At 44.6% G+C, this 23,940-nt stretch overlaps 2 protein-coding genes across 4 annotated transcripts; one reads left to right on the forward strand and one right to left on the reverse strand.

Annotated features, from left to right (window-relative positions):
- Positions 1–278: 278 nt before the first annotated feature.
- Positions 279–16,585, forward strand: cdh15 (cadherin 15, type 1, M-cadherin (myotubule)). Its single transcript, XM_081706039.1, has 14 exons — positions 279–551; positions 7,912–8,073; positions 8,349–8,504; positions 8,831–8,975; positions 9,214–9,395; positions 9,718–9,846; positions 9,951–10,136; positions 10,479–10,723; positions 11,024–11,166; positions 12,668–12,907; positions 13,335–13,577; positions 13,767–13,912; positions 14,431–14,625; positions 14,792–16,585. Exons 1-14 carry the CDS (start codon positions 498–500, stop codon positions 14,990–14,992), a joined length of 2,427 nt encoding a protein of 808 aa, XP_081562165.1. The 5' UTR covers positions 279–497; the 3' UTR covers positions 14,993–16,585.
- A 61-nt stretch (positions 16,586–16,646) lies between these two features.
- spg7 (SPG7 matrix AAA peptidase subunit, paraplegin) lies at positions 16,647–23,557 on the reverse strand. 3 transcript variants are annotated; one of them, XM_081706037.1, is made up of 17 exons: positions 22,949–23,557; positions 22,687–22,789; positions 22,206–22,286; positions 21,835–22,076; positions 21,474–21,613; positions 21,220–21,322; positions 21,013–21,138; positions 20,695–20,857; positions 20,222–20,395; positions 20,008–20,132; positions 19,746–19,848; positions 19,375–19,485; positions 19,157–19,272; positions 18,726–18,882; positions 18,124–18,287; positions 17,812–17,889; positions 16,647–17,455 (listed from the first exon to the last, which is right to left on the reverse strand). In XM_081706037.1, the coding sequence occupies exons 1-17, from the start codon at positions 23,147–23,149 to the stop codon at positions 17,249–17,251; spliced, it is 2,394 nt and encodes a 797-aa protein (XP_081562163.1). In that variant the 5' UTR covers positions 23,150–23,557; the 3' UTR covers positions 16,647–17,248. The 3 variants fall into 3 exon arrangements, with proteins under 3 accessions (XP_081562163.1, XP_081562162.1, XP_081562164.1); XM_081706036.1 differs by having other exon boundaries at positions 21,013–21,322; XM_081706038.1 differs by lacking the exon at positions 22,687–22,789 and having other exon boundaries at positions 21,013–21,322; positions 22,949–23,087.
- Positions 23,558–23,940: the final 383 nt, after the last annotated feature.

A 23,940-nucleotide genomic window follows, 5' to 3' on the forward strand; every position in this document is an offset into this window, starting at 1 on the left:
GAGGGGTAGTAAATAATAAAAATCTAAGTGCTCAGCATGTAAAGAGACAGTCATCATTCATAAAGCATTTCCTCCACGTTCTGGGGGTTTCCTTTCCTCTGTGAACGGGGCTCTTTGCGTGGCCTCCCCTTCCGAGCCTTGAAACTCTGGGGTTTGTCAAAGCTTGGGGGAAAAGAAGGGGGGGCTAGGATTACAGCCTCATCAGGCAGGCTCAGTAACAGCACATGTGCTGTCACTCATCTCCCTCTAAACACGGTCCAGAGAGGGAGAGAGGGAGAGAGAGAGAGAGAGAGAGAGAGAGAGAGAGAGAGAGAGAGAGAGAGAGAGAGAGAGAGAGAGAGAGAGAGAGAGAGAGAGAGAGAGAGAGAGAGAGAGAGAGAGAGACAGACAGAGGGACAGAGGGGCTCAGGGAGGTTTCCACATCTCGAGCACTACCACGGTCCTCATCGACCCAGAGGCACGCAGTGGCCAGCGAGGACAGAAAGCTGTAGGACAGGATGGCAGGCAAGGTGCTGGCTGGACTGGCTGTGCTGCTGGGGTTTGTGGGACAGGTAAGAAAAGAGTCTTTGCTATCTTTAAGAGAATCTATGTCACCCAGGGCTCCGCTCTTGGGCCTCGACACGTTCTAGCCGTGCATCAGTAAGCTGTACGTTTCAGTTTGGTTTTTACGATATGCTTGATGAACGTTGAATGCATTTAAAAGCTAGATAAAATTATTTTTTAATGAAATTCTCCATCATGTATCATTTTGAATTAAGGAATTTTCAGTTACTACTCAATTTTGTTATTTTGCAACACTAGCAGTCAAGAAACAATACTAAGTCATTTTATTAAAGGAAACTTATCTGGTGGGATGGACTTTAGAAAGTGCTAATAGCCTGTGGTTCAGGTCACATCTGCTTAGCTCATCTATATACATTAGGGATCACGTTCAGTAATAGATTGTTAACTTCCTTTGTTTTGAGTTACCCAGATCGACACTGGTCGTTAGCAGAGTACCTCTGTCTCAAACTGTGGAAGAGGTGGGTCTAAACATGCGACACTGCTGATAAATTAGACGTTGAAAGCTAATCAGTAACAGCAAGGGCAGACTTCAGATGGGCCGTGCTTTATTCATACATTATGGTTTGTTGGCCTTCCAGTCTGTCACCATTTCCATTATGAGATAATTAATTAACAAGGAGAAAAAGCAGAAATATCAAACATGGGAACATAAATCACAATCAGTAATTCACATTGTTTGTGTTTGTAATGAATAACAGAATAAATGAAAGTTTTGACCCTCACATGCTCTTAGAAATAAAGCATCCTTCCTTTCTGAAATAAACAGGAGAACATCAGCGTTTACCAGTCGTGATGAGTGCATCTTTTATCTATGAACAATTGAAAATGCTTTTTGGAGTGTGTATGTGTTCATCAGGAAAACCTTTCATGTTTAAAAGCTAATATCTTAAGTGGTAAGAAGCCAATGGTTGATTCTAGTGTATCAGCATAAAATATGATAATTGATATACCAGTTAGTTCTGATCAATGCCATTATTACCATGATTTGGTACTACAATGTGTCAATTTGACCTTTGGAATATGTCATCTGCTGAGTGTATTTCATATCGGTTACAGTGCAAAAGGGATATGGCAAAAATACATCAAAGCATTCCAGCACTGGGCATGGTGCTATTTGATTCCTTCACCAAATAACTTACATTTCTTAACTGTTACTAAGTGGATCATTTGGGATTTATTTGTTGTAATTTTTTCCCAGTAATCATTTTTGTTGAATTAGTTTAGGAATCTTACCAAATCATGGTTGGTCATGTCGGTTATCTACTCCATCTACATGTATTCTTTGATTGTGAGGCTCTCTACAGCCCTGGTTGGGGGCATCAGTCAACTATTTTAGCTGCGTGTGACACCTGGAGAAGCTTAAATTCCCCCAGTCAGAAACCAGCAGTGGACCGCACTACCCATGGTCCAGGCCCGTCTCCTGGGAACGTCCTGAGCTCTGAAGAAGGAGAAGGTGCCATTTCCATGGGAACAGTGCAGGCAGAAAGGGGGAGTGAGAGGCCCTGTGTGCCTCCAGAGCGTGGGCTGTTTTACAGTCAGCTCTGATGGCCAGCAGCTGCTCCCAGATGTGCGGACTCCATGATGTTTGTCCTGCGAAGTAAATCCCTGCTGCGGAAAAGGAAGGCCAGCGCCCAGAGACCATGAAATCACAGACAAATCAGCTTTTAAAGCAGCCAGTGTTGAGCTCATGCATGTTGGAAACAATCACTCGGGCCAGCTGGAGGGTATCCAATGTAGGGGCAAATCCCTCTGTTCTCCCAGTCCCTTCCCAGTCGTCCTTCACAAGCTGTGGCAGATGTATGTCTCTGCTGGGGGGGGGGGCATCTCCGGAAGCTGAACTGTCACCTCCATATTTAGAGAGCTATATGGAGCTTGCTGCTCAAATGAAAGGGAAAGAAATCAGGGTATAAATACTTAATCAGGAAAGGTTAATTGCATATTAGTTATTTCCTGCAATGCTTACAAGTGTGTGTTCTGTCAGCTATATCCTCCCAGAGTCTCAAATGGCATTCCATGACAGTAACGGGACTAATGGAGACCTTTAATAAGTTCAGGTCCTGGCTGGGTTCTGGAAGATGGGACAGAATGGGACACAGGCACCTAAGTGCGTCTACCAGCTCCCTCTGTCTACCAGCATTCTGACTGACCTCCGCTAGGATCTTCACTCTGAGATATTATTCAGCATTTGCTTTAGTACTGACACTGCCTAACAGACTCAGACTTAGTCTGGGTCTGGGTAAAGAGGGGTGAAAAGGTAAATTAGTTTACTTAATTATATTACTCATGAGAAAAAAGATGATAGGATACTGTGGGTAAATGAATACTGCATTTTTATTTACCTGGAAAGGAAAACAGCCAAAACATCTTTACTCATCTAGATAAGATGGGGATATTTTTCACTATCTGTCTCTATTGTAGCTTTGTGTTATAAAGATTTTGCCTTTAGTACACTACTCTAATCTTGGCCTATTCTGCATTCCATAAACGTAGCAAATCACAGTTCATTAGTCATGCCCCGCCCCACTCCCCTAGCCAGTTGACCCTGACATATGTGGCTTCCTGGAATGTCTTACTCTGGTAAAAGTAGAGTTATAAATGGGGTTAAATATCTGTACACTCTAGAAATTTCCAAAAACTCCAAAAAATGGAGAACAATAGGCAGAATATGTTTTGGCTGTTACTGACAAACGCTGTAGTTCCCAGTGCCAGTCCCAAGGGCAGTGTTCTCAGCATATGTTAGTGCTTTCCCTAATCTAACATACCTCCGTCCATTCTCACTAGTAAGAGATACTCCTGTCGACCAATTCTGACTTTGAGATGTAACTTACGTGTGTCATAAAGCAAGATTTCTCAGTATGTGATTCAGCTTATCGGTTAACAATCACAAACTGGGTCAGATGTACTCAAGCAGAGGATAATGTGTCCAGAGCATGGAAACTGTTGAAGTAGAGACAGGCTTCTCTTGGAAGGGGGTTTATCCATCCTATTCCCCTGGTCCCAACATAAACACAACACCATGATTGGTGTACTGTGTACTCACAAATGACACACAATCATGAAGAGAAAACCCAAATCAGATGAACATCAGCCTATTATGTGCAGCTACACAATTTATCAAAGTCATTTTGGAATACCCATTGTTGTTCAGAAATGAGAAATGTGGTATAACTGCTAAACATGTAGGGTCTGGTTACAGAGGTTTATTTGAGGCATAGCATATCAGGAATGTCATAAAGGTTAGGTGGAACCTTCTGCTGACAGACAAGTGATGGGAGTCATTGCACACCAACCAGATACGACCATATTCAATTCCACAGTAAAATGTTCCAGTAAACAGTGCAGTGAAGAAATAACCCTTCCCCCAACATGCTCACCTACAACTGTTCAAACGCTGGTGCTGGCCATAGGGTCAGACCACTGGCAGCAGAGTGTGTAAAACTGGCTCCACCAGGCACTAAAATCTTGAGGAAAATGAGCATGTGTGGGCTCTGACCGGGTCCCAAACACAGCGCGGTTAATTCACGAGACTGCAAAGTAACCATGTGCTACACAGCTAAAGACATTAGCAGACCTCTGCAGGATGCCACCCAGAGACTCACCAGTGCCTGCGTCTGGGCCCCATCGGCCTGATTCAGCTCTGTCAGTAGTGGGTACAACATGTATCTAGAGAAAATGTTTCAATCAATTATTAAACATTTTTATATATTCGCTACTTGACATGAAAGCTTGTAGGATACATGTATGAACCTCATTAGAGTATTAAAGCCATAGTATGAAAAATAGTATGAAAAATAAGTACTTGTGTGTATCCATTTCTTTGAGACATATTAGAAATTAGCACATAATATTGGTGAGTCCATACTCTCATTCCTGAAAAATATTATATTATTGTAACTACATCATATGTGTTTTGATGTAGCTACTGAACAATTTCCGGCAGAGCCTGAAAAATACATTAGTATTAATAGCAAAACAATAAGCTTAAAGTTTAGAAGGTTAAACGTAAGTATAAATATGAAGGTCAAATCTTTTTCTTCAGTTGCAATAGCTCTGACCATTTCTGATGGAGAGACTCAGAAGCTAAGCCTGATCTACCGCATGTGGGTGTACGCAAGTGGGAGACTGGGTGTATGAGAGGGCATGAGTACGATGGAATGCGGCAGGCTAAGATTAGCCTGCTCTAACTCAGCCTGCGGGCGTCTGGCAGGCTTGCCATTCCATAGCAGGCTGTTCTCGGGCATGCCAGAGTGCCAGCAGTTCCTCTCCAGCACCATCAGCTACAGACGAATCAATCAGCTGCCACCCACAGACACAGCTCCTGCTTATTCCTCTGGAACGGAACCCAGTTAGGACGAAATTCTTAAAGGCAGCATAAGTTTTTACAGTGTCACCCCCAATGGCGAGAGAGCGGTTCAGCACGTCTCTTTGAGAAGTTTGAGTATTTATTCTTACGTATATGTGTGCAGTGTTCCCAAAACGTCTGCCAAGTTAAGTGATGGTTTTCAGAAGGTTGCCCCTCGTTCTATGCCATGCCAAAGAAAAACATATAGTTATAGCATAACTTAAGTTTGGGAGCAAGACAATATCTGAATGTCTTTTTTCTTAGCTAATATAATCTGCATGCCAAAAGTGTTTTCTGTAGCAAATGGTCAGCCACCAAACTTTTTCTCCATGAATTCTACATTCCATTCTTGATTGTTGGGAGGGGGGGTGCGCGAGTGGGGTTGGGTAAAATGGGGGGCAGCCTTTTGGTGTACAGCAGAAACCCCCCAGGTCTCCAGCCTAAGTTCTCAAAGCCTGTTCCACCTACTACAGTTTTACATTCACACTACTGTCAATTGATCAAAACCATGACCTGAGGGCAGCATCTGATCCAAATAGCTTAGGGACTATTCTGGTTGAACTGAGTGCACAGAATTTCCAGCGAGGTGAAGAAGGCCCTGTGAGGGAATGTATTAGTGGGGGAGGATGTAGGACTCCTTAACTGTAGCAACCTCAGAGTTTGACCTGGGAACTCAGTCAGGTGCAGCGTGGGACAGTGTGTGTCTGTGTGGTAAGCCGTGGGTGGGGAGTGGAGTTCACTGCGCCAAGAGACAGCTGTGCAGTGTGAGAATGAGTTCATGGCTGAGCAGAGATATATGTGACATGTATGTGAGGGTGTGTGAACAAGTGTGTGAATGAATGATTATAAGGCATGTGTGTGTGTGTGTGTGTGTGTGTGTGTGTGTGTGTGTGTGTGTGTGTGTGTGTGTGTGTGTGTTGGGGCATACAGAGAAAAGAAGAGAGGAATAGCAAAAATGAGAGGGCTCCACTCTTAATTTGCACAGGGCTGCTGTGTTGCACATCTGTAGCACTGCAGACTGGAACTGTGCACACAGCTGCTCCCTTTTACCACACACAGGAAGACAAATTTTGTTTGTTTGTTTGACAAACTAAAACAGGTAGTTTTCTGCTGAATTCTAATCTGTTTTTATACTTTTTCAATCAAGTATAGCTTTTAAGTAAATCTTAGATGAAGTATATATTATGCTATTTATTTATAAATAAGGCCAGAGGTGGGGGATGGGCACATATCATACACATTTTAATAAATGTATTTATTAGACTTAATTTCAGGACTAATAACAGTTGCCTTCAAAGCCTATATGGCCAAATAATCATATTGCTCTCCATTCCACTCTCCAGTAAAAAATATATATATATATATATATATATATATATATTTATTTATTTATTTATTTTTTTATTATTTTTTTTTTTCTTTGGTCATAAAATAAATGAAATTCAGTTACCACAATAATCCACTACTTCACTAAACACTTTTCAGTAGTTCTGATATAGCCAGGTATGCTTTCATCAATCTGTTTTAGATTTTAGAAAATGCTATTTTAACAAGGCAGATGTGTAAACCATGTGGGTATCTAGTCTAAAATAGATTTCCACACAAACACTGTCCACATCTATAATTATGTCAGATTTGTTTTTAAATTCTGTTTTATTAGACTTACATGCCTAAAAAAAACATTTAATGGGAGTGTAGGTGGGAGGTGGGGTGTAAGTGTAAAGATGCTGATTTATTTTGTTACATGCATGCTGTACACAGATATAATGGATATGGACATAAAAATGTCTGCTGTGTTTGGGCATTTTTAGGCCTTATATCATATTAAAGGTAAACTTCACGCTTCTGTGATACAGCTGAGGTCCAGTCTGATCAATGGTTGTGTGTAGGGCATGTACATTATCGACTAATTATGGTGTGTGAGAAGGCGGGGCCTATTAAAGAATGGTGAAAGCGATGCACAACCAGCCACAGTGTATGATTGTAGAAAGCAATTGTCAGTCAAATTCCAGACATTTTAGAATTCCCGGCCAGACACCTTTTTGGTATATTCTGTTGGATTTTAGCGATCTCCAATTCTCACCCATCAGGTATGTCTTCCCAGTCATAGAACACCTGCCAATCATGGAGGGCGAGGGCTGTCACATGCTTCCTCCAAGGCACAAGCAACCAATCATTGCATCTTTTCAAGCTGCAGCTCATGCAAAAACAGGAGCAAAGTAACATGCTCAGAGAATAGCACTATCCCCCCATTTCTGATGCATGAGCTCAGAAATGCATGAGCTCAGCCCGTGATTGACAGGGGAGAGCGAGTGTGCCACCCTCCCCCTGAGAGCACAGCCAATCTGCTCTCTAAGGCTCCCAGGCACAGATGGCTATGGCATCACCGGGCATGAAACTCACAATCTCCCCATGATGGGCCAAATGCTTTCTGTTGGACAACTCCGATTCCAGACACATTTATAGGTCACAGAAAGTGGACATGTCTGGGGAAAAAGTGGAAGTATGGTCATCCTACTATTATTACTGTTAACACATATGTGCAACCTTCTAACATCTGTGATGTTTGCCTCTATTTGGCCTCAAGAACATCCCCTCTTCAGGGAACAGCAGTAGTCTGCCAGCGCAGAGGGTATCTGCCTTCCTTGGTACCGCATTTCTATACCGTATATAATGGCATGCACATATACTGGAACAAAAACACTATGGGTGGTAGAGAAATTCTGAAAGCATTTAGATTCGGCATGAAAAAAAACACCTAACAAACAGGGGAAGCAAATTCATGAAGCAGACAAGTGCTATCACCATTCAGGACAATCTAGCACTTCACCTTTTTCCTTTTAAACCAACGGAATTCACACCGGTGCATTCTTATTTCTCTGAGATCAGGGGAGAAATGCCTGCCCCATGGTCGCAGTGTCCTGTCTGTGTTTTCCAGTATGACTGTGGCACATATTCTAAAAGAATACTTCAGAAGCACTCATAAATGCACCACCACACTGCAGGCTCTGAGCGGCACCCCACTGAGGCAAGATGGCTTGAACCCAGATGTGCTGTATCCATGGCGAGCGAAAAGTGCCGGTCTGGGCCGGGTGAAGAGGGACTGGATCATTCCACCCATCCGGGTGTCTGAGAACAGCAAGCATGTTCCTGAGTACCTGGTCCAGGTAATTCACGTCCACGGAATACAACGGACAAGCCGAAGGAAACGAAGCTTCACAAAATGGTTACATTCAAATAATTCGGCTGTGTGTATACCTTCCAAAAATTGCATATAGCTTAAAAAATAGAAAGCAGAAAACACAAAAAGTAGAAAAGAACCTCACTGCAACTTTGTCATATTCTGTATATATCTTTTCTTACATATTACATATTGCCCTGACTGAAACGTTCCTCCAACATTTCCATGTCCTTAACACACATTCCACGTCTTGTCCTGCAGATTAAATCGGACAAGGTCTTCAGTGGCGAGGTGATCTACAAGCTGGAGGGTCCTGGGGTCAACCAGGAGCCCAAGAACCTCTTCGAAATCGAAGATAAAACCGGATGGATCAAGAGCATGATGCCCCTGGACAGAGAGAAACACAATCGCTTCACGGTAAATTGAGAGCCAAGATGTTTCTCTGGGCTCAGAGGTGTTCACTGGTGGAAGGCCATGTAATGTTGCAGCAACTTGCAAACAGCTGTTTCAGGGTTTGGAGGGTTAAGTGTTTTAGATGGAAATGAAATGTTTTAAATGGAAAGTCATATAGGTTTTCAAAGTGACTCACACCTTGAACAATGAGAGTAATTCACTAAAGTGACTGATTAGATTTGATTTGTTTGATAAAATTAATGCATGTCATTATATACTGATAGGTGAGAAATTAGTAGCTTATGATAATACACGTGTCTAACTTGGGGATCTAATTTGTGTGCCCACAGCTCAAAGCCTTTGCTCTTTCCCTGAGTGGAGAGCGTCTGGAAAACCCGACCACCATACAAATCTACGTACTGGATCAAAATGACAACAGACCAAAATTTATCCAAGAGGAGTTCATTGGCTATGTGCCTGAATTCTCCATCCCGGGTAACAGAACCAATGGCATAATCAACAGCTCTAAGAAGCAAGGAAAATCATGCACACATAATTCAGTGTTTTAGATTATAAACCTTTTTTTTTTTTGGAAAGCTGCTTTTTAAAACTCCCATCCGTTTTTTAAGGTCATAAAACACTAGACAAACAAAATTATAAATCAGCCTAAACTGTGGTGGAACTGTTGGGACGCTGTCCTCATCCTTCTCCACCTTTTAATGACTTTACCCAGGCACTTCGGTGCTCACAGTGGCCGCGCTGGATGCCGACGACCCCTCGACAGACAACGCTGCGCTGAGCTACACCATCACTGCGCAGGAGAGCTTCCCGCGGTACAGCATCAACAAGACGATGTTTGGCATCAATAATGAAACAGGGGTGATCTACACCCGAGATGTGGGCTTGGACCGAGATGTAGGTTGCATTTTTAAAAAGTCAAAATTACTGTTGTCGTTGATATTATTACTATTATTATTATTAGTAGTAGTAGTAGTAATTTAATAGACAAGTATTTGTAAATGGATAGTGGCACTCCCATGCTTTGGAATACAGAACAAATTGAGGAACTTTTAAAAGAAGTGATGTCACTGGAGCAAAAAAAAAAAAAAAAAATCCCTTCATCTATCTAAAATGTAGAATTATAGCTTAATGAAAAACAAAACAGGACTTGGTTGGACCCAAGGGGCATTCAATATTGGTGGACACAGCTGCAGTCACAATCTTATTTTGTCCTCAGGTGGTGCAGTCCTTTCTGCTGACTCTGCAGGTGGCAGACATGTCTGGACTGGGCCTCACCAGCAGAGGCAAAGCCATCATCCACATCCGTGACATCAACAACCACGCGCCGCAGTTCCATCCTGACACGGTATCAGCCTGCTGGGGGGGGGGGGGGGGGGGGGGTCCGGTCTGAGCAGCAGAACCCTGCTTTATCACAATGACCTGACCCCAGGTTCTCTCCTGTGGTTGCAGTACAGTATGTTTGCTATGGAGAACAAGGTGGGCGAGGATCTGGGCAGAGTAAATGCTACAGACAAGGATGAGCAGAATGGAGAGAACTGGAGGATCACTTATTCCATAATAAGGGGGGACTCTGCTGGGAACTTTGCCATCCGAACTGAGCCGAACACCAACGAGGGTATAATCTCAGTGGAAAAGGTCAGTTAAAAGCTCCATTGATCGCAGCAATTCGGTTAATAATGCATGCTTGCTGTAAAAAGCCTCCTAGTGTGTAACACCTTTAACAGCTGACACTGAACCTTTGGCAGGACATGTACTGTAAATCTACTGCATCCAGCTCACGACGAAGTAGTCAAAAAAGTTACTCTGTCACCATCTATTGGTCACTCATAGATCTGCATGCTTCAAAATTTCACTCGCAAAGAACTTCCTTGGCCCTCCCAAAAACAGAGTTTGGGTTTACAGGCACACATTACAAGTAAGCACACTGAGTATTTGATCGTCAGTTTTGTGGACTACAGCTCCCACGTTTTCTTGCAGCCCTTGGACTTTGAGTCTCGGGCAGAATACCGACTCACAGTGAGAGCAGACAATGACGTTCCTCTCAGTGTCAGGGCTGCATCCGAACAGGCTCACACTGCTACAGTCAGCATCAGGGTTCTGAATGAAAATGAGGCGCCCCGATTCTATAGGAACCCCATAGAGGTGGCAATTCCAGAGTCCACTGCCCCAGACACTGTCCTGGTGTCGGACATCGCCCACGACCCTGACAATGCTAAGCTCAGGTAAGACTGATCCACCTGAAACCTGCTGCCTACTGTGGCAATACTGACCCACAATGCACTCCAGTAGTGTAATGTCTTCATAGGAGTTTTTGACTAAACAGAATCATTCATACAGCTGGATTGCTTTAACACATAAGTCAAAGTCTGTGTGATAAGAATGCCCTTTATTGGAGAGGTTGACCTTTAACTGAACTTTGACTTATTGCTAATTAAGCAATCAAGCTTTCTGATATGCCATTTTGGTCAACTTCTGCCGGTATAGAACATAACAACCATAATGACTGTCCTGTTTCCACCCAGGTTTGAAATCATTCAGGATCCTGAGAGGTGGCTGATGATCAACCATGAAACAGGCGAGATCCGAGCCAGAAAGGCTTTCAACATCCGCTCTCCATATGTGAGGAACAACAAGTACATGGCCGTGGTTAAGGTCACCGACCTGGGTGAGTGTCCCATAAACAGGCCACAATTTGCAGCTGTGGTGCTACTGTTTATTAATTAGGTAGAAGACAGAAATTAAAATATGTTAACCTGTAGTGCCAATTCCCACACATGAAGGAAGCATACATTGTGTGTGTGTGTGTGTGTGTGTGTGTGTGTGTGTGTGTGTGTGTGTGTGTGTGTGTGCGTGCGACGTGTGTGTGTGTGATGAGAAAAGATACAAAAGAGAGAAAGATACAGTTGTGTAGAAAAGGACTGTAAACCCTTTGGAAAGATCTGGACCTCTGCTTGAATGGCTCCTACACATTATCAGGTATTCATATATAAGTCAGTAACTGAATAAAGTAATTGAACACAAACAGCCTCTCACAAAGACTGTATACAGAGTGACTGACAGAAAGGTATGCAAACCTGAAGGATAATGGCCTCCTGGAACATTGGGCTTTTGACGTGCCCCACCATATAAAGTTTAGTTATCCTCTACTCAACAGAATTCTGTTCATGTGTAATATGGCCAGACCAAAAGAGCTTTCAGTGCATTTCTTTGTTGAGAACTCTTTTCTGATAGTGGCTCTTCTCCCTGAAGTGTGTGTCCTACAAAGGACAGTGCAAGGGCATGTCATAGAAACCTCACACATACAACAGTGAACACAAAGATAACAGGAACAGTTCTGGAGGCATCTTTTTGCATTTGATAACCTCAATAAAAAACAAGCAGACAGACCCAAAAACCAAAGCAAAACATTCTTTCCCATCTGAGATTTGCTAAGGACCACTGGGCTAGTCCATTGCTATACAGACGCACTGTGGACAGATGATGGCTGATAATGTACACAGTGTAGGTTGGAAGAAAACAAAATACTCAACAGCATAAGGCCTGCAGTGAAGGAAGAGGGTATGATGACACAGGCCTGGTCCCAGCCATGCTGGGTGGGGGAGGTATAACCACACGGGGCTGTTTTACTGACTGCAGTTGCTGAATGATCAATACAATCAATAAATGCAATCAATATAATCTATAAATACAGAGTCGATGCCAGTAACCCACGGCAGAAGGAAAGGCTTGTCTGTCTGTCTAACCCTCTAAGAAGGTTATGCAATATGACAACAGCCCAAACCCCAGGAGACGCCCAACACCTCAGAAGAAATTCTGCATTTCCAAGTGTTTGTTAAATAAGCGCCATTCATGCAGAAATGAAGAATTCCAAAAAGTTTTGCAAGCTTAACACCTGTAATTATCCCAGAGGGGAAAAGCCATACATCATCAGCCTGAGCACAAACCTGATGGTGCAAAATGACATTGACATACAAGACAAATACAAGTCATTGACAATTGGAATTGAACTAATAATCAAGAATTATCGTTGGTAACGGTCTTGTAGAAGGACAGAATTTTCAGTCTAATGTAAACCTCTTTTCTACTGAACTGACCAAGTGAGTGAGCAGAGTGATCAGTGATTGGCTCACTGCCCGTTACTTATGTAATCTAACCACGCCTCCTAGACACGGGAGGAGTTTCTGCTAGAGCCTCCCTGGTGATCACACTGTGGGAGACCAACGACTTCCCCCCTGTTCTGGTTCCTCTGAGCGGCACCGTCTGCAGAGACAGAACCTCAGACCTGACCCAGATGGGTCTGCTGCTCAGCGCCATGGACCAGGACCTGACCCCTCATGCTGACCCTTTCACCTTTGCCCTGGCTGACGCAGACATAGCTGCCAATTGGACCGTCATACCACTTAATGGTAAACAAACACATACAAAAAAATAATAAATAAATACATTGAATTAAGCTTCTATGCACATGCTGTAGGCTTATAGTTCTTTGAAAGAGATGTATTAAAAATGTTAAAATGCTTAGTAACAGAGGATAGTTAAATGGTCCCAACTTGTGTTACATAGCCATCAGAGCCATATTAACATATTAGCATTAAGTATTCTTTTAAATCACAAGGGAAAGAGCAAATATTGAGATGTCTGCTTGTTAGTTCTGGAGATCAGAGAGTGAATGATATATTAATATTGTGAACTGTATCTCACTGTTTCTTGTGTCTCTCTTTTTCTCTCCCTCCCTCTCTTTCTTCCCATCTGTCTCTATTTCCCTCTCTCTCCCTCTCTCTCCCTCCCCATCTCTCTCTATTTCCCTCCCTCTCTCTCTATCCCTCTCTCTAGAGACCCATGCAGTGCTGCAGCCGCTGATAGACATACACTGGGGTGAGTTCTTTGTGCCCATCACAGTGTCCGACTCGGGCTCCCCTGCCCGCTCCTCCAGTGCCCTGGTCAACGTCACCGTGTGCCCGTGCGACAGGGCCGGGGGGTGCACGACCATGGCAGCCGCTGCCATTTTTGGGGCACGAGTGGGCATCAGCTTCATCGCCCTCATAATAATCACGGCCAGCGCAACCCTTCTGCTCTGTGAGTACACGTGAGGCTCCACTCCAGTTGAAACAAGTGGAACTGCGGGAAAAAATCTCAAATGACCTCGAAACTCACCCCAAACTGGTGGTGATGTATTTTATACAAATGCTGAGAAGCTGAACTTGGACTGTGTGTGTGTGTGTGTGTGTGTGTGTGTGTGTGTGTGTGTGTGTGTGTGTTGCTCAGTACTGCTTCTCCTGGCCATGGCTGTGAGGGGCTGCACCAGCCACAGTGTGCGGAAGGGAGGCGGCCTCCTGGTTTGTGAATCAGACGACGACGTGCGAGACAACGTCTTCAACTACAATGAGCAGGGTGGTGGGGAGGAAGACGAGGTGATGAGTGTGACTGTGCAATTGTGGAACAAAAGGACCAGTGCAAATGCCACACCCTCAGGGGAGGGCCTATCGTGGCTTAATATGCAGACTGTGAACGAACACCAGTCAGAGGAAAATGGAGTGGGGTGGAGCAGGCAGGGGGCAGGGGAGTTTACAGCAGCAGGTGGCACATGGTGAGCGCTGGAGGATGAATGGGAAATGAGAACATGGGGTGTGTAATCTGGAGTCCCTCTGATTTAGCCTGGGGAATTCATCCAGCCCCGCCCTGTCTCCTGCACAGCGGAGAGGACATGTTTAACACCACCCATCTACTTTAATGCACATGGATGACATTTGTCAAGTGTTTTTTGTTGTGTTTTATCTTTTTTTATATATGTATTTACAGCTGCAAATCGTAAAAATTATTTAAGCAGGATGAATAAAAATATTTACCTGTAATATTTACTTTTAATAAAGGTCTAGCCATTTTCTGGGCTCTTATTTTTCTGCAATTTCAGTGTTATTTTGCCTTTTAGGACGCGTTCAACATTGATCTTCTGAGGTCACGCAGTGACATGGTTCCTTTCCCTGAAACTTTCAACCAACCAGGCTCTGGCCTGCCCAAACGGAAGCAGCCACTCAGGAAAGATGCACCGTATGATCTCCCCTCGCCCAGGTATCCACGGAAACCCCCAGCAGACCCCACTAACATCGAGGACTTCATCAATGATGTGAGTGAGGACAACCCAACATGAATAGCTGTAGCTTTTCGCTGTATTGCAGGGCACATACTGCTGCGATGATGCAATCAGTGAACGTGTCATGGATGTTCTTGCTGTTACAACACCTCCACGGCATCAGTGACAAGAGTTCTCTCTTTTCCTCCACTGCCCCCAGGGTTTGGACATCGCAGACAATGACCCCAACGTGCCGCCGTACGACACGGCCCTGATCTATGACTATGAAGGAGACGGTTCCCTGGCAGGCAGCCTGAGCTCCATTGCCTCCATCGGCTCAGACGAGGACCAGGACTACGACTACCTCAACGACTGGGGGCCACGCTTCAAGAAACTGGCTAACATGTACGAGCCACGCTAGTGACCAGGCCCCTCCACCTATACTGAGCTCACCCCTAGAGCTCGCAGTCAAACATTGTTCTGATTGTTACCACAACCTCTAGGAACAACTTAGTTTCAACATTCCCCATCCAACAAGGTTTGGGGTTGCTGACGTCGCCTCCTACTGGTGAGGATGGGAAGGATCTGTAAATCATTGATCAAGGTAATGGTAGCTATAGTCAACATTGATCTTCTGAGGGTTCCCAGTGACATGGTCCCTCCCCTTGAACCCTTCAGCCAACCAGGCTCTGGCCTGCCAAATCCGAAGTAGCCACTCAGGAAATATAATCCCAGTTTTGAGCTCATTACATTCTCCTTGTGTGTTTTCCTGCGAAAGGTTGCCATCGTCATGCCAGAGACTCTGAGCTGTTTTTCTCTCTCTGTGTGGTCTCAAATCAGTGGGCTACTTTACTGGTCTGAAGTGATGAAAGGCCATGAACACAGGAGTATAAAACGTACACCGCAACAACAGTAGACAGTGCAACAGTGCCTCAGCAAACACTAATAAGAGATAGGGTATGGTATTCTAACAAGCTCTATTAAACAGGAGAAATGAAGACATTGTAGGGTGAGCACTAATTTGAGTGTTATCTCTAGTATGTCCATTTGTAGTCTTAGCACAGGAGACCTCAAACACAGCTGACCCAAATGAAAATGATCAGTAGCACTTTACGGTTGCACAGCCAGTGTAGATAACCACAAGCAATTTCTTTCATGAATGTCTATATAGTATTTATGAGCAGGCTATGTACGTACCATGAATGTAATATAAAATCCTTAAGAAGTAACCTTCAGATGATGTTTTGCTTTATTAGAATATCAATTCAATCAGGAGTGTTACATTAAATGTGAAATACAAAAACTGTGACTGACAGCTACCATTCTGACAGTAATACAGATCCTATCCTGTTTGAGTAACCATATCCATACCACTGTGATGCTTTAGGGAGAGTGGAACATCACCCTTTCCTCACCAGGTAAATATGAAATACGTGCCCCACACGAACACTTCTCATTCCAAGATGAGTGAGAAGAGTGTAAAATTAAGTGCAGGCTTTCATGATTGCGTTTACTGCAGGATCTAGAGAAAGTGATTGAACGAAGGGGGTTGTGGGATGTGTAGGAATAACGAAAAGTATGAACGTGCGCACTCTTAGTTGGAGAAGTCTGTTTAAAGACTGAGTGACAAATAACAAGCGGAACATTGTAAGTTGAAATATATGAGTAATTTTGTGATGTTTTTTTATATTTACAACTTCCTTAATTGTGTATATATGTAGATTTACATTTAACTTTCTGAGGGAGCCAAAGATTTGATTTAAAGCTTCACCCAAACATTACCTGATGCCTTAAACCACTATTCACAGGTGTAAACAGGGCTTTAGCCAGGACAGTTTGATATGTTGTTTTTGCTTTTAAGAACATGGGAAACATTTTAATCACAGATTCTAATTCCTTTTTTATTGTGTTGTTTGGATTATTTTTTACTATAACCACTATTTATTTAATAAGAAAACTGTTGATGTTGCATTTTGTAAAACTTTTTGGTTAAAAATAAAAGAGCAGAATGTTACTGTGGCACTTTCTGAACCCTAACCCACCACAGGTACATTGGTAAACCAAGCAAAAGAAAGTACACAAAAAATGAATTTATTTAGCATCATTTCCAGAATTACTTATTAACAGTCTGTGCACACGCTACCTCAACCTGTTAACAGACACCATACAGCTTCATATCTGGAGCACTTATTTCTTATTTCACTTATTTCTAGACGGTTCAAACCCTCTCATGTTTTCTTACGAGATGCGTCACAGAAGACTAGTCTCATAAGACACAAACACAGCACATGCCTCTGATCTTCACAAATGAAGACATAGTAGTTGCATTTTAAAGTCAAGCCCACCATTACTGTAATTACACCACTGCAGCTCCCTTGTGAAGGACACTTCTGGGATTCACACGAGCTTCGCTGCAACATGACTTTTTCCGCAGATAGGTGTCCATCACTTTGTCGATATGGCTTAGAGCTGCAGTAGTGTGGCTAAAACGTGCTTGCACACTTTCTAAAACAGAAGGAGCCTATTGGTTCTGTCAGTTTTAGAGAAGTAACCAATAAGCACCCCTGGTGCTTTTGACTCGAAGCTCACCGGCATTTCTGCACTAGTACACATTACCCACAAGTCCTAGCATGCCTTTTACCAATATCTACATTTGATATTATGCTTGCACTGGGATTTACACTGGCCCCAGGACTTCCTCCTCTTCTTCACTCTTCCTCGGGGGTCTGCGGGGCTCCTCTTCGCCCGTGTCCTGTTGGTCCTTCTCGGCTTCAACCCAGCTCTGGGGAGAGATCATCCTTTTGGGCCCGTGTGGAGGCGGGCCTAGCAGTGCCTCAATGTCATCGTAGTTCACAACCTCCCGCTCCAGCAGGGTGTTGGCCAGCTAAAACAAATAGCAGGATTGGTCAGCTCTACTGCCGGGGCCTAAAGAGGACACCGACGCCTCCTCTTAGGGGTGTGGCCTCCTGCTGATCTTAATCACCATCTTTAATCCAGCCCACTCTGCCACACAAGTCTTTTCGTGCCAGGGCCACTCTCAGCTTGATCAAGAGGGAAATCTCATTTTTGCACAGCTTCTTTGTGATGATGCTTAATGTAGCACAATTTAGGTTTCATTTAATTATGATAATTTAGGATTCAATTAGTAATTTATGGCCAGAAGAGGAAGCAGAGAGACACCCAGACTCAGCATACAGGACACTCACCGCCCACGTGAGCCACTAATGGACAGACACTCACCAAAACTAGCTTATCTCTGTTGTCTAGCAGCAGTTTCTCTGTGCGCCTGTAGGCCCGGGCAATTAGCATCTTAGCCTCCTGAACAAGAAAAGAAAAACAAGCAAATCAAATAGACAGGACAGTCGCACTTCAGTTACAGCTGCCTTGCCATCCTGCCCCAAGCAACAGCTGTTAACAGCTGTCTGGGTTAAATCAGAAGAAGTCTGTGGTAAGGTGACCCTACATTGAGAGAAAGTGTGTGTGTGTGTGTGTGTGTGTGTGTGTGTGTGTGTGTGTGTGTGTGTGCGCGCTTGTGTGTGCGCGTGCACTCACATGATCCATTTGCTGCTGGAGCCCCTGGCTGAAGGGTCTGCGTCCGATGGCCCCCTGCTCCTCGGTGTCAGGGAAGGACACGTGGCCCACAGTGGGCACCATGCCATACTGCTTCACCATGGAATAAGCCACGCGCGTCACCTTCCGCAGGTCGTCCTGAGCACCTGCCCAAACCCCACCAGAAGTGAGAAAGGGAGCTGACTGCTAAACAAAGTGTTTCATTAATGAAACGTTTCGCTCTGCCCGCCCCAGAGCACTCACAGTACAACACACGCATGAGTGTTCCCCCTTCTCCAACATTTCTCATACTCCCTGCTAACCCTGCCCCCACGAAGGGTGTGCTAATGAGGTGCTGAGCTGGTTCAGGTGTGCTGGGACTGGGGAAAACGTTAACGTTCAGTGCAGAGACCAGGACCAGGCCTGGGAAACACTGACTCGGTGGGTGATTGGCTTCTGATCGCTTCAGTATATGAGGTTAGGGCCCAGAGTCAGAGAGATACAGACTATGATTCTCCAACTAAGACACCTTCAGATGACGTTTTGCCTTCATCTTCCATTGTGGGGACTTTGTGTCCCTGCCTGCATGAGTGTACCCATCATACCTGTGGTGACCTTATTGAAAGTGATGGCTTCAGAGACTCGGCCTCCCAAAGCCATACACATGCGCTCAAACAGCTGCTCTTTGGTGAACAAGTACTGGTCTTTGGGCAGGATCTGTGCGAATCCCAGAGCTGCGTTGGTCCTGGGAGCTATCGACACCTGAACCAGGGAAAACACAGTCTCAGACACAAGGACTCAAATAACCTCTACAATAACTGTAAAGTACACACTACCTACAATTACACAAAAGAGAGAGAGTGTATAAGTTTAGAAGCTTAAAAAGGAAGCTGTACTTATTTAGTATTATCCTGGGGTTTTTTGTTGTTTTTTAATGAATTCTACTAGCTTTCTTACGCTAAAAAGCAGCTCCAGGCTGGAGAAAAATCCCAGGAAAGTTCAAGTTCAGAAAGCAAAAATCTATCAAGTGCTGCACCTTCATAACAGCCTCCGTGTGCTCCAGCAGCCAGCCGACGAGGGCGTGGCCAGACTCGTGGAAGGCCACCACCCTCTGCTCCTCTTTGGACAGGATCTTACTCTTCTTCACGCTGCCTGAAGAAAAGTCCGCAAAAAAACAGCAGTCAAGACAGTCTGCCCACACAGTGCCACAGCAGGGAGATGCCAGCCAGCAAGTCTGACCACTGCGGTGCTAACCTGCGATGACTCTCTCCACGGCATACTCGAAGTTGAAGGTGTCGATGGATTTGTAGCCCTCCCGGGCCGCGTGGAGAGCCGCCTCGTTGCAGATGTTTGCAATGTCAGCACCTGGGACAGAAACAATGAACACCACATTAAAGCCCCACCAGCCAAATATGAACAGATAAGAGACCTGGGATTATGGAAATGGGATTATTGATATGGGACTAGGGATTTCTGGCAAACTGGGCAAAGGCTTTAGGAAAGATAAAAAAAAAGCACAGTAAAATAACGTTCATCTGTCAGTACAGTAATCAAGCAGCAGCAGAAATGGCTCGGGTCAGGTCACGTCAAGTAGTGGGTGAGGAGTGTGCTGGCAGAATGCGCACCACTGAAGCCCGGCGTGAGCTCAGCCAGCCGCTGGGAGTAGTAGTCTGCAGGGTGGGAAAGCTTCAGGATCTTCAAGTGCTGCTCAAAGATCTCCTTTCTCTCCTGCAACACAAGCGCAAGAAACTCAGTTAAACACACACTTCCATCCTCACCAAGAGGACAATCGGAGTCATGCGCACTCACAAAATAAGACGGTGCCCACACACACACACACACACACACACACACACACACACACACACACACACACACACACACGACCTGAAGAGTGGGGAGGTCTATAAATATGTGCCTGTCCAGCCTGCCAGGCCTCATCAGTGCATTGTCCAGAATGTCTGCCCGGTTGGTGGATGCCAAGACGATCACATGATCACTGGTGCCCATTCCTGGACAACAAGCATCAAAGACGTTCTTTTCAAAGGAACCCAAACCGCGCACGAAGAGACACCGTCTGCCCCCACCCACCCCTCCTCACCATCCATCTCCACCAGCAGCTGGTTGAGGGTCTGCTCCTCCTCCGTGTTGGTGAAGCCAGACATGTTGGTGGAGCGTTTTTTGCCCACGGCGTCGATCTCGTCGATGTAGACGATGCAAGGGGCTCGTGCCCGGGCCTCTTTGAACAGGCTCCTCACCCTTGCAGCACCAAGACCTACATTACACACACAAACCACCAGCAAACCCTGTCACCATGGAATGACTCAGTGACCAAACATTCACCTCTGACAATGTCCACCACTCTACTTACTGCATACACGATAAAAGTGCACTTCTGGAGTTCAGCAGTACCGAAGGTTCAGCATTCACTAAAACACCTGAACTCAGAGTTCAGTGGCATCTACAACAAACACACCTGAATTCCTAAGCGTTCCGCATGGTCTGCACAAATGCACCCGAACAGCGTGACAGCACTTTTGTTAAAGCGTGGCAGGCTGTTGGATGAGGCCTCACCTCCAATCACCTCCACGAACTCGGAGCCAGCCATGGCAAGAAAGGGCACCTGGGCCTCAGTGGCTACTGCCTTGGCCAGCAGCGTCTTCCCACAGCCAGGGGGCCCAAGCAGCAGGGAGCCTTTGGGCACCTTCGCGCCCAGCTGAAGGTATCTGTCTGGATTCTGCAAACATGCACCCACTGCTCAGTCTCTTCCAATACATGGTACAGTTCAGATCACCTTTAGTGACATGCGTGGATGGACATGAGTACAGGGTGAACATTATGTTGACAGTAGGGTCTGACATTAAAACTGATCCAAGGTTAGTGTGTGATTACCTTAAGGTAGTCAACAAACTCCTTCACCTCCACCTTGGCCTCGTGCATCCCTGCCACATCTTTGAAGCTCACACCTTTGCCAGACTTCCCATCAACGATGGTAAACTTGGCCATTTTTAACTGATTCTTAAATAAACAAATGAGCAAACCAGTCAATGGAAAACAGACATAAACACTGAGAGGAAAGCCTGAGGAGGCATAACATACAAACGCGCTGAATCCACCCTCTCGCCCACCCATTCCTGCCAGGCGGAAGATGTACCACAGGATCGCGACCCCGATGGCGGCCATGCCCAGAGCATAGAGGGCACTGTAATGGCAGAGAACAAATACAAAGAACCTGAGAGCAACAACTAAAGACCACTTACCCCAAGCACTAAAAATCACAGAGCAACGGCTAAGGACCGCTCACTGCGCTTTCAAAGGCTGGCTAGCTTCCTCCTACTCATACAGCTACTCACTTCCCAAAGAAGCCTGTGCGCTTGTAGGACACTGGAATTCTGTCCTTCGAGTCGATATTCAACTGCTCCTCCACAGCGCGAAGCTTCTCCTCAAATTTGTCAATGTTGGCCACTTGCATGCGGTATATTAGGGCAAGCCTCTGCAAAACACAACCAGTCGCATGCGGCGTAAATGGGGTGAACTCACGATCACATATCGAGGCTATGCCCAGGAGTGTGGGGTACAAACATTCCTTTCATAAGATTGTGACCTAATGTGGTTACATTTAAGGTGGCTTTCAGCTTGACAATTCAAAGCTGTTAGCTCAGCTCTGCACTTTCATCTGCACTCAAGAGTAGCCAGAGGGAGGAGGACACGCACCGGCCTGCCAAAGATCACCGCCCCAGGGTGGAGGTAGATCTCCACGATATCGCTTTCAGGGACCACCTGCACCCGTGACACCTCCCCTTTGGCCAGCATCTCGTTCACAAAGTCGTTCCAGGATATGTTTCCCCCACTAGTGCTGAGGGAGTTTAGGAGGCTCATGACGATCGCGATGATGAGGAGAGTACGCAAACGCTCCTTGTACATCTGATTCTCCTGTTCACGTCTCTTCTTCTCATCTGAAGTGAGATCCAAAAAAAAAAAAAAAGAGGCAAAATTAAGAAACAACAGGCAAATGCCACCAGTAAAATAAAACTATTCTGAGTTGTAATTTCAGGCCAAATCAGCATGTAACCCATCAAAGGTACCTTCATCCTCTTCAGGTGTTTTGCCTTTTGGTCCAGCTTTGTTTTGCTTTCGAGAAGATTTGCTAAAATAATTGATACTGCCTGATTTGGGAGGGAATAAAGACCATAAGGTGAACATTTACATTACTGCTGTAAAATCCTGCATGATTACACCACACTTTATCTGCTGCAATCATTCAGTAATACTAATACATTTGTATTAAAACTACAAAAATTCCAGCATCCTTTTTACTGCACATGTAGGCATCTAGTGTACACTCAGACTTCCTGGGTTTTCCTTTCTATATTTGATCCAATCCACTGCAAATAATACTTTTTTGATCCCTATCCCCTAACCATGTTTGATTTCAGGCCAGTGAAATTTAACAGAAGTGTGAATAAAACACATGCAATGTACATGCAATAGGAGTATAGTCAATATCATGTTTTTGTTTTTAGTTGTTTGCAAACACCTACATTGTTTAGCCATTTAGTAACTTACCAAGAAATTTCCACAATCCTATTGGATAAGACCCCAGATTGTTTCTACAGATTGCCTTGCTCAGTCCCAGAAACTCTGGACTAAGAGGTCTGTTTAGGATTTGCTGTAAAAGTTAACATATATTTATGCTTACAAATAATGCAAACTAAACAAAAGAACGCATAAACGATTTAAAACTAAATATGTTAACATGTTGAGCGGACGTTCCTGGTGCTATTCGTTTTCCTATTATATTAAGTAACCGTCGGGCTCCCCGACTTACTTGAATGAGTTCCGATGATAGTCCACGGACGGGCTGGATTGGAAACGGTGACACTGATCGCTGTAACGCACAGTTCGGCTTTCTTCTCATGCCGGCACTGAAACGCATCCTCTCGTTCCTCACGTTAAAGTTACTGCTGCGGGACAGCAGTGACCCAACGCGTTTACAGTAGCGGCCTCCATGCAGCAACAGAGCTGCCATGTTGTCTGTCGGTGTCCGTCCTCTAAAAAAATAAACACTCTGCGCTAAAATGTCATCCTTAATATGACTTCGCTTGACAGTTTCGTTAGCTAACCTAGCTAGCCAAGTTTCCCATCCCAGGTCTAAGAGGCTGAGAAATTCGGGAGGTTAACTAAGAGAGCTGCCTACACACAACACAGTGCCAATGGTACTAATGACGGAGCAAACCCTTCAGGACATTTTACCCTTCTCCCGTGTGAACATAATTTTTTTAGCAACCAATAAATAAAAACAGATTATCCTTTGCGACTGTTAAAGCAGTCAATTCAGTTGATGTTGTCTAGGCCTAATATTTGTTGCAGGAAACTGTGTTTTAGAAAATGACGGTTAAGATCGTCACTATTCTAGGTATTGGTATATCTTTAATGTGCACTTTCACCCACAGTAACAGCCAATCAGAGTGGACGCTGGCAGGCACACGCCTGAGCGAGGGAAATGTAGTTTTGAAAGCAAGTAATCTCTTGACTGGCTTGTAAATGTCCATGAGTTGAAAAACTACAAGTAACCTTATAGGCCCTGCGTGCTATAAACAAAAACTAGGTCGCATTTGTACCTTCATGCAACAACAAATCATGCACTGATCAACTAATTAACTAATTACAAATTTACTCACCATGCAATCTCATCAATACATTTTATGTCGATTTATTAAACGACATAATAAAAATGTATGTTTATATGTTCAGAATTTCATATCGAACACAGGGGGAGGTTTTACATCGACGTGATCTTCAATTAATTAAATGCTTGTT

Source organism: Electrophorus electricus, chromosome 23 (assembly GCF_041902795.1).
Source record: "Electrophorus electricus isolate QZ-2024a chromosome 23, ASM4190279v1, whole genome shotgun sequence".
NCBI lineage: Eukaryota > Metazoa > Chordata > Actinopteri > Gymnotiformes > Gymnotidae > Electrophorus > Electrophorus electricus.